This window comes from Amblyraja radiata, chromosome 22 (assembly GCF_010909765.2).
Source record: "Amblyraja radiata isolate CabotCenter1 chromosome 22, sAmbRad1.1.pri, whole genome shotgun sequence".
In the NCBI taxonomy this organism is placed as follows: Eukaryota; Metazoa; Chordata; class Chondrichthyes; order Rajiformes; family Rajidae; genus Amblyraja; species Amblyraja radiata.
In genome coordinates this window covers 31,598,992-31,608,966 of record NC_045977.1, presented here as the reverse complement: position 1 = coordinate 31,608,966, position 9,975 = coordinate 31,598,992, and the positions used below count along the sequence as shown (strand labels likewise).

General features: G+C 44.3%; 1 protein-coding gene across 2 annotated transcripts in view; it reads right to left on the bottom strand.

The window, feature by feature from the left end:
- Nucleotides 1–579: 579 nt before the first annotated feature.
- kctd5 (potassium channel tetramerization domain containing 5) overlaps nucleotides 580–9,975 on the bottom strand; it is a 60,841-nt gene continuing 51,445 nt past the window's right edge. For both annotated transcript variants that reach the window (XM_033040917.1, XM_033040916.1), the window contains one exon: nucleotides 580–5,420. In XM_033040917.1, coding sequence (XP_032896808.1) covers nucleotides 5,391–5,420 — 30 coding nt within the window. In that variant the 3' untranslated portion in view covers nucleotides 580–5,390. The remainder of the gene's footprint in view (nucleotides 5,421–9,975) is intronic.

Sequence of the window (9,975 nt, the reverse complement as noted above, 5' to 3'; positions counted from 1 at the left end):
TCCCCCCAGTCTCAACCTTCCCCGTATGTAACCCTCACCAATTGCAATATCTGGAATCTCTTTTCCTGCCTTCCTAATCATCCTGCATTTAGTAAGTTCATCATTAAGAGCAATGGTTTGGACTGCACAGGACTTGTGCTCTGAAATTCTTCTTCTAAACCACTCTACCCCTTTCACCCTTTAAGCAGCTTTTAAAAAGCACACCTCTTTCACCAAGCTTCCTCATGTCTTCTCAATGGCTTCCAGTATCTTTATTTAAGTTCCTGCAGAGCCAAGGTATTTTGCTGTGTTAAAGGCACCCCCCTCCCCCCCAATCCTCTCTAATTTAGCAGAATCCCCAGTGAATTCACACCTCACAGCTGGTTTTCATATCGTGTCATTTACAGTGGCTGCTAACTTATTGTTCCTTGTTTTTGTTGCAGTTTATGGTACTGCCAGTGGCTTGTTTTGGGGAAGTAGGCATGGGACTATACCTGCACTTACCCAAATACCATTATACATTTAGTAATTGTGTGAAGGGCTTTGGAGCAGATTCTGCATTACAGGCAGTGTGAACATACAGGATACCATTGCAGTCAGACCGAGGGATGTGTTTTTATTTTGTTCAGCCAAATCCAGAAACTTACATAAAGACTTCCAGCTTCTCCAAATTTAGCACAAGAAAATGAAGTCACCTTTGGAAGAATGTTCAGTTGAATGAACAGTTTAGTTTATGACAATCCCGTTGAATGCAACCTTCACCCGGGGAACAACATCTGTATTTCATGATAAATTTATATGATTGAAAACTGTACTTTTGTTACTGTCACAAGAAAGGAACCCCTTTGGACATGCACATAGCCCTTAAAAGATTAATATTGCATTGTCTGCAGCCATGGGGTTTTTTTTAAGAACAGGAACCGAGCGCTACAAATGGAATCATAAATAAAGCAAATTATTAACCAATTTTCTACTCTCCTACTGTGCTTTTAACACTGCGGTGGGAACAGTTTTCAGAGATAACCAGTGTCTGATACTCAGTAGTTGGTCATCTTTGATAGATTTTAAAGTACAGCCAACCCTGATAGAATTACCAGAATCAGAAATCTAGTCTGACTACCCCCTTCCACATATAGATACAATTGGAGGCCTCCTGCTGTTCCTCTGGCTCACACTAATTTATCTTCTCGTCCATCGAAATTTCAATTATTTTACTTATTAACTATAAGTACCTATGGAACTACACTTGGCCCAACACCGCGGTCTTTACCATTCACAACGTGTCCCCATATCTCTTCAACACCAGGAGGCACAATAGAGTGCAGAATCTGCAACAAAAAAACAAATTGCTGGACGAACTCAGCTGGTAAGGCAGCATCTGTAGAGGCAAAGGGATGTCTAGCACTTCAGTGGTGAACCTGCAGCAAGATGCAAGGTTACGACCTGACCTGTCGACTATTCACTTGCCTCCACAGATGCTGCTTGACCCTCCGAGTTCCTCCAGCAGTTTCCCCCCCTTCAACCTCAATGTTCCCTTTAACCCTATTTTCTCCATTTACCCACCCAACATAATCTTGCTGTGTTGACATTTCCTGTCTCAACTACCGACTTTGTCAATAGTTTTCACAATCTGAACTGATGTCCCTCTCTTTTCCAAATCAGCCCTATTTTATATATATATTTTCCCCTTTACTGCTGAATGCCTTTGGGTTGTAATAAATTCTCTAACAAAAATGCCAACTTTTTTACCATTTTTATTATTTTCTCGAGTCTATGCTTGGCCTTTTCCTGAACAACATCCTTTTTCCCCAAAGTGTAGCAGTCAGAGCTATGTATAGTACTCATGTGGTTTGAAGTAGATTTCACATAAAATCATTGCTTGTTGGCTTTTAAGTGCCATGTTCCACAGGAGAATCCATTTGGAGAGTAAAGGCCAATGAATGTAGCACTTTACAGCCTGTGAACGAGAAGTGCGCTCAACAATTTTATATGAGTATTTACACCTTTACCTGTTTCTATTTCCTTAGTATCCAACATACTTTTCAATAGCAATTCCAAATAATTCTTATATCTAGGACATCATTTCTGTACTACCTTTCTCCTTGAATTCTCTTAATCCTCTATCTGCCATCACCCTTCACAGCTTATGACACTTCCACCCCCCCCCCCCCCATGTAGCTGCCTCTCACCGCTGCCATCTTCTGTAGTTTTCCAGTTCTTAGAAAAGTTTATTCATGTTAGACATTAGTTTTCTCTCCCACCACTGAGCATTTCTACAATGTTCTGTTTTTATTTGATTTATGACCTGTAATATTCTATATTTCAATATTGATGGAAAGGTACAGCATGAAAATAGGCCTTTAGACCTGCCATGTCCACAGTGACCATCGACCATCCATTCACACTAACTCTACGTTATCCTACATTTCATCCCTACAAACCTGCACGTCTTCGGGATGTGGGAGCACCAGGAGGAAACCAGGGAGAATTTGCAAATTCCACATAGACAGCACCCAAGGTCAGGATCGAACCAGGTCTTTAGCGCTGTGAGCTCTACCAGCTGCACCACTGGGCCACACAGGCACAGGTGGGACTTGGTTCAGAACATGAAGAGTTGAGTGTGCTAAAAACCAAGGAATGCAGATTTTGCAAACACCTGCACCAAGCTGGAAGCCTGGATTCCAATCAGCAATTGGTGTTCATTTAGTGTGTATGTTGAAGCTCATGATTAAGTTATTGAGCTTGACAGCAGCAATTATTTTGATACCCACAACATCAGGCCCCTTCCCTCACCTCCTTCCCTTCACTTAGCAAACACAATGTTAATTTGGAAGGGTGGCAGCAGCTGTCTAGATACCCAAGATTTGTGCTCTATTGCTCTGAAAAAATTTTTGCTGAGGATTTTCACAACTGAAAGGGAATGAGTGGTGGTTCGCTAGGCACTTGATCAAGACCGTCAAGATAGTAATTTGATCTAAAAATAGTTCACTTTGATTGGAACTAATTTCAAAATGATGACACAAAAAGAGGCCCTTCACCTATCATGTCAGATTCCAGGGAAGCAATTCCATTAGTCCCATTCACCCTCTTTCGCCAATGCTTATTCTCTCTTACACATGTCCATCAACTCCCATTCAATTCTTCTTAACATTAACTCACACTTAAAGAGGTAATTTACAGATGTCAATTAACCTGCAGGCGTGACTTTAGGATGCAGGAGGAAACTGGAGCACTTGGAGGAAATCCTTGCATTCACAGAGAGAACGTGCATTCAGGAACAGCACCAGAGGTCAGGTTCAAACCTGGGTCCCTTGTGCTGTGTGGCATCAACAAGCTGCAGTTGCCAGAATACTGAATTAAATTGAAAATTCTAGAAATATTGAGGTCAGGCGAGAGAGAAACAATTAATGTTTCACATCAATGACTAGTCCTTTATCTAAATGTAAACTTTCCACATACAGTATCTGACCTGTTGGATCATTTCCAACTCAAGCATCTTCTTATGAGGGAAAATGGTGTGGATCTATTTAAATAGCAGTATAAAGCGATGAAGGCTGTGTAAACACAAGGATAACAGGGATTGGAACATCATGAACAAGAGGTAACATCTTGTGATTCTATGTAAAATTGTTCTTGGCAGGTGCAGATTGTGGTGAACTAGCTACCATTTCACTCCTTCCCTCCCCCACCTACTCTGTCTTCCTGCAGAATCTCATTGCAGGAATGACCAGCACTTTCACCTAAATGACCAATTTTCTGATCAGGAATTGTTCAGGAAGCGACTTCAATATAGGAAGCCTGGATAGTAAATGCCCCCACATGCTGTACCTATGTATTACCGTAAAGAAAGAGAGAGCGCTAAACCAGATCTTTAAGAGAAAGGAGGAACGCCACTTTGTCTACAGACTTAAAATGAATTCCCAATGTAGCCCAAACTTAAGCCGATGGGAACAACATTGTTTGGCTGTGTTGTGTTTGTTCAGATCATGATTGAACGTGGACAATAGCATTATAGTTTCTGACAATGAGAAAAGTGCGCAAGCATAATTGAAACATGGCTCTGAAATGGTGAAATTTCACAAAGTCCAAGGATTATATTTGTTTGGACAATTTTTATATAAAGGTTTAAAACATATTGGAAAAGTTTAGCAGCTTAACCTATAGGTAATAATCAACACAAGAACCCTAAAAATATATACAAAGGAATTCTAAAGCATACAAACTACTTAAAACAGCAACTAGTGAAATAAAAAGCAGTAAATCAGGTAACCAGATTAAAAATATCCCATCAGAATTTAAATATTTTCCATTCATTTGTTTCCCCACACAATGAGCTTTAATTTAAAATCACTTTTAGTTGACAACGGGAGATGAATTATTCCATCAAATTTTGTAAGCCCATCTCCTAGCCCCTTCCAGAGCCCCCAGCCAACCAATACAGCCTATTTACAAGGTACATTGAAAGACGATGATCCAACTGCTAAATTTGCTTCTTCTTGAAACCTACATAACCATTTATAAAGAAACTAGTGTATTCAAAGTGGCACTGGGTGGGAGTGCATCTGTTGAATGAGGCACTGTCTTCACTCTGTAATTGGTAAACTGTATCTCAGTTATACACTTGGTTCAGGCTCCAGGTTTTTTGTAAAATAACAAGCTAATTCTTTTGTAAACAGTTCATTGGTCTAATCCCAGAAGGGAAAGGAAGCATCAGAACAACCCTCTGGCCAGATGAGTTCCCGATACCAAGGTATCACTGCTGCTCCCAGCTAGCACAGACAGGCTTCAATATATGGCCGTCTTTATAATGCATAAAGAATCCTAAACCCTTGAAGTGTTCACTGTTAGTTAAAAAATGCAGTCTTAGTGAAGTAGAGAGATAGCTATAGCAAGAAAAAGTAAAAATCATTGTGAGAAAAAGTGACAGAGAAAAGGTAAAAGAAACCAATAGCAAGAAAGCGAAATTAATGGCGAGAAAGACACTAATGGCGAGAAAGAGAAACTAAGTGAAGTATTGATAACAAGAAAGACTGAGAAGACTACAATGAGAAAGACAGTGAGAAAGCAATAGCAAGAAAGGCAGTGAGAAAATGGTAGCAAGAAAGAGTAACAGAGCAATAGTGAGAAAGTGTCAGATATCAAAGAGTGAGGAGGTCATAACAAGAAAGCAAGTGGGTAATTGATAGCGAGAAAGCACAAGAACACAATAGGGAGTGAGATTGCAATAGCGAGAAAGGCAGTGAGAAAATGATAGCGAGAAAGATAGCCAGAGAAAAAACAATCGATGTTTAAGGATGTTGCAAGAAATGTTCATGTCACAGAACTCTTAGGTTGGTCTCTGTTTGAATTTGCATTTCTTCTGACAGTACAATAACTTAAAACTCCTTCCATGGCCAAAGTCAATACTGACTTCACATCCGTGATCCTCGTTCTTGCAGAATCTGTAAAAGAAAATAAAACAATTATGGCAATCCCAGCAGCTTACATTACCTTGTCTATGGCCTGCAATATACCACAGTCAACATGGTCAAGTGGAGATACAGGAATCCTCAGCAAAAAACAAAGTGCTCGAAAAGCTCAGTGGGTCTCTGGGGGGAAATGGACTGACAGCATTTTAGGGTTGGGACCCTTCAAGGCTGTCCAATATCCTACCCAAGATCTACAAAAAGGACTGCCCTGGTGGACTAATCGGTTATTACTTTATTGACCAAAGACTGCACGCTGCAAGTGCTGAAGCACAGAACTACAGCAAATTCAACAGGATGGACAGAGACATGACCTCTGAAGATATTGAATCTTAACTGATGTGCCTTAGTCGAGAGATCATTTTCCAAACACGAGATGGAATTATATATAGTCAAGAGCATCACAATTGTGCTACATTTCCAGTAGATGAGTGAAGCAAGATGAACCCTGGACCTGAAGCCAATTGTTGCACAATTACCCTCAGCTCAGCTAACTCAGATCCAAGGCTGAAGGGCCAGTCTGATTCTTGTGATTCAATGGACTCCACCTTTGTGTCAACAAAAATAGGTTGCCCCCTTCAGCGAATGGACACTAGTGCACTGACAGCACTGGGAGTAAACACAGTGAAGTCATGTACAATGGACAGCACCGTTTAGGTCCCTTCCCCAATACAGGTGCACAACCTTTTACCCGAAAGCCTTGGGACCAGACACTTTTCGTAATTCGGAATTTTTCGGCTTTCGGATTGGAAGATTTTTAGCGTAGATTTTAATGGCTGGCTCAGTGGTAGAGTGCGCGGCTCATATCCGCAAGGTCGCGAGTTTGCGCCTCGATCCCGGTAGTTACTCGATCGCGAGTTTGAGTCTTCAATGTAGTTTTTTCTTGCAGAATAGGAGAGAATAGGGAGGGTTAGGCTGGGATCATTCTCTGCGAGATGATCTTAGTGCGGGAGACAAGTGTAGGAGAGGTGTACTGGGACGACAGATGGCACAATGGGCTAAGTGTTCGGCTGGCGACCGGAAGGTAGCCGGTTCGAATCCCGCTTGGAGTGCATACTGTCGTTGTGTCCTTGGGCAAGACACTCCACCCACCTTTGCCTGTGTGTGAATGTCTGTGAATGATTGGTGGTGGTCGGAGGGGCCGTAGGCGCAGATTAGCAGCCACGCTTCCGTCAGTCTTCCCCAGAGCAGCTGTGGTTACAGAAGTAGCTCACCACCACCGAGTGTGACTGAGGAATGTATGAATAATGCGATGTAAAGCGCCTTGAGTATTCTAGAAAGGCGCTATATAAATCCCATCCATTATTATTATTATTACTGACTGTGTGGGCAGAACTTTGGAAGTGATTGCCCACCATTCTCAAAAGCCGCTGTGTCTCCCTGTCCCTCCAACTCCAGAGGAATCCGCTCCCCGATGGGCCGCTACGGCGACAAGTGGCAGTTCGCCCACACCCCGAGCTGCGCAACCCCAAGAACAAGAACTTGCACATCATCAGCTTCTGCCCCTACGGGGAGCGTGTTCCTCTGGAGTTGGAGCGGGGCTGGGCTGGAGTTGCTGATCTGGGATCTCCGTGCTTGCAGTGGGCCTGGGGATCGGTGTCCTGATGAGGGGGCGCAGCTCGGGCTGTGGGCGAACTGCCACTTGTCGCCGTAGCGGCCCATCGGGGTGCGGCTTCTGGTGGTCCTGACGTCTCTCAGCTCCTGTCCAGGGGGGTGGCCGGAGACGTCAGGACCAACAGGAACCCGCTCCCCGATGGGCCGCTACAGAGACAAGTGGCAGTTCGCCCACAGCCCGAGCTGCGCCCCCTCATCCGCAGCCCGGGTTCCTCTGGAGTTGGAGCGGGGCTGGGCTAGAGTTGCTGCTGGCTGTGAGTCTCTGGGATCTCCGTGCTTGCAGTCGGTGTCCCGTTGGTCCTGACGTCTCCGGTCATCCCCCTGGACTGGAGCTGAGACTGGGAACTGTACCGCCATTGCCCCCTCCCTCTACAACTGCAAACAACCCCACAGTTTCCAGTCTCAGCTCCTGTACAGGGGGGTGGCCGGAGACGTCACAGCCCGAGCTGCGCCCCCTCATCCGCAACCCCAAGAACAAGACGTACCTTGCACACCATCAGATTCTGTCCCTACGGGGAGCGTGTTCCTCTGGAGTTGGAACGGGGCTGGGCTGCTGCTGGCTGTGGGTCTCTGGGATCTCTGTGCTTGCAGTGGGCCTGGGGGTCGGTGTCCCGTTGGTCCTGACGTCTCTAGTGACTGGCACTGACCTGCTGGCATCGCCGACGTGAAGACAGTGCAAAGCCCCCGCGCCGGTGCAATGGGCGGGGAGCTGGAGAGGGGAGGGAAGGGGTCACACACATGGCCGGGAAGCAGAGGGGTGTAGGTGGGGTGAAACTGAAGGGAGCGACAATCTGCTGCTGCCTGCCCGCTGAGTTAAAAAGTTCCCACGCAAGACTCACGATACACTGTGTATCGTGAGTCTACCGTGGGAACTTTTTAACTCAGCGGGCAGGCAGCAGCAGATTGTCAATTATTAACCCTCCCGCGCAATATACCCTCACCTCTTTTATGAATGGGGATTTAGTTCCCCTTTCTTCGAGGACCGACCGGAGGTTCCGCTGTCACCTCTGCGGGCCGCCCTCGGTGAACGTCTTCAAGGACCTTTCTTCAAGGACCGAAAAAATGTCCGCTATTCGGAGCTTTTCGTTATTTGGATCTTCGGATAAAAGGTTGTACACCTGTATCTCCATATTTCTATAAACTACATTTATGGAGTAGATGTCACGCTAGCCCACAACAGTTAAACTAATGTTCCATTCGTCAGTCTTCCTTTTCGGGACCCATAGAGAACATAAGACAAAGGAAGTGAGTGTAGAGAACCAATCATGGAAGAGTAATGAAAACATATCCTTCTCCCTCAGATTTTTTTCTGGTGCAAGCAAAGCGGGCTAGGTCAGCATGGTATCAAATTATTCAGGGCAGTCTTGCCTGAAACGGGAGACACTTCCAGATACAATGTTAAATGCTGTCTTTCTCACGGGCATCCATCCCTCTGAACCTGTCTGTTCACAAGTTCGGATATTTGTCCAAGATGATCAGTAAATACACATCCTCATCTTCACAAGTGCTCTCTTCCTACCTTTACCATCATCCCTGCCCTCGTCCCCTCGCCCCAATTTTTATTAAACCCTTTAGACTTGAGAATCCTATCAATTCTTCATTCCCCTCCCTCTTTGCTCCTGTAAATGTGAAATCATCCAGAATACTTCTCACCACATCCTAAACCAGGCAAAATTTCATGACTAAGCTGTTAGCTCCACAATTCCCTCCATAAAACTTTGCATATTTTCTCAGGGCACTGCGTAAACCTAGCAATGACCAAGCTTTTGGCTCATTTGCCTTATCTACTTAAGCAACCACCTCAAATTTTCTTTGTTAAATTCTTTTGCAGGCTTTGTTTTTGTCTTTTTTAAAGATATTATATAAAGGTTATCTGTTGTGATCAGAAGGCAAGTACAGGGTGAACACCATGGAGCAATTAGTAGGTGCTAGAGGATTAACATATTTACTAATTGCAGGTCTAGCCTGACAAGTCAGGAACTCTTGGAGATACCGAGAATGTGAACAAATTGATGGATTGGGGTTGGATTTAGACATGTCCTCAGACTGGACATAGAGATAACATGGCATCGGCTCTCCTCACTCTCCCTTTCTGCCTCCAGTCTGATATGTAGATTTCTTCAAACTTCCTCCAATCCGAAACAGAGGGGTGGAGGGAACACATGTTAAAGCTAACCCTTAGCAAGCATTAATAAATTCAGGCTAGGTTCCAGAGCTGCATTGCAGGGCACAAAGTGGCTGGGCAACATGATGCCGGTAACTGAACATTTCATCAACATCTAGTGCTCAGTTGGATACACTGGCAACAGAGTACGTGTGGTGCAGACGTTTTACAGAAATTCTCCCGATTGTTTTCCTAAGTTTGAATGCTTCAAATATCTCTTCCCGTAGCACAGCAGAGCATGCAACAGCAGGGTAACATACAGCACAGTACTGTACTACCAGGCAGCAAGCATCAAGGCTGGTCCAGGGCAGGGCAAGGCAAGTGAGGGTTAGGGTCACGGATGGGAACTCTACAGAGGCGAGGGCAAACCGGGGAGAACTGTGGGGATCTGCGCTTTTCTCCAATGCATTACTCGTGCTCACCGGTACATTTTATTTCAAATTTATCCGAGTCAATCAAATCATTATCCGTTTCTTCATCGTCGCACTGGATTCAGCATGCAGCATGCATAAATGTAAACAGTAAGGAAGACATTGTTGTAGGCAATTGTTTCCAAATTCTAGTTAACGACTATGTCAGCAACAGAAAAAATAAAACATGCTCAAATAAAATAGTGGAAAAAGATTAGCAAAAAGTTTACCCCATTTGTTATTTTCACAAATTTGAACATAATCCAAACTATCAACAGGTGTGTTTGTTATCTCAGTCACATTGCATCTGAGATGCCCAGACACAGCTCCAGTAAGTTCTTCA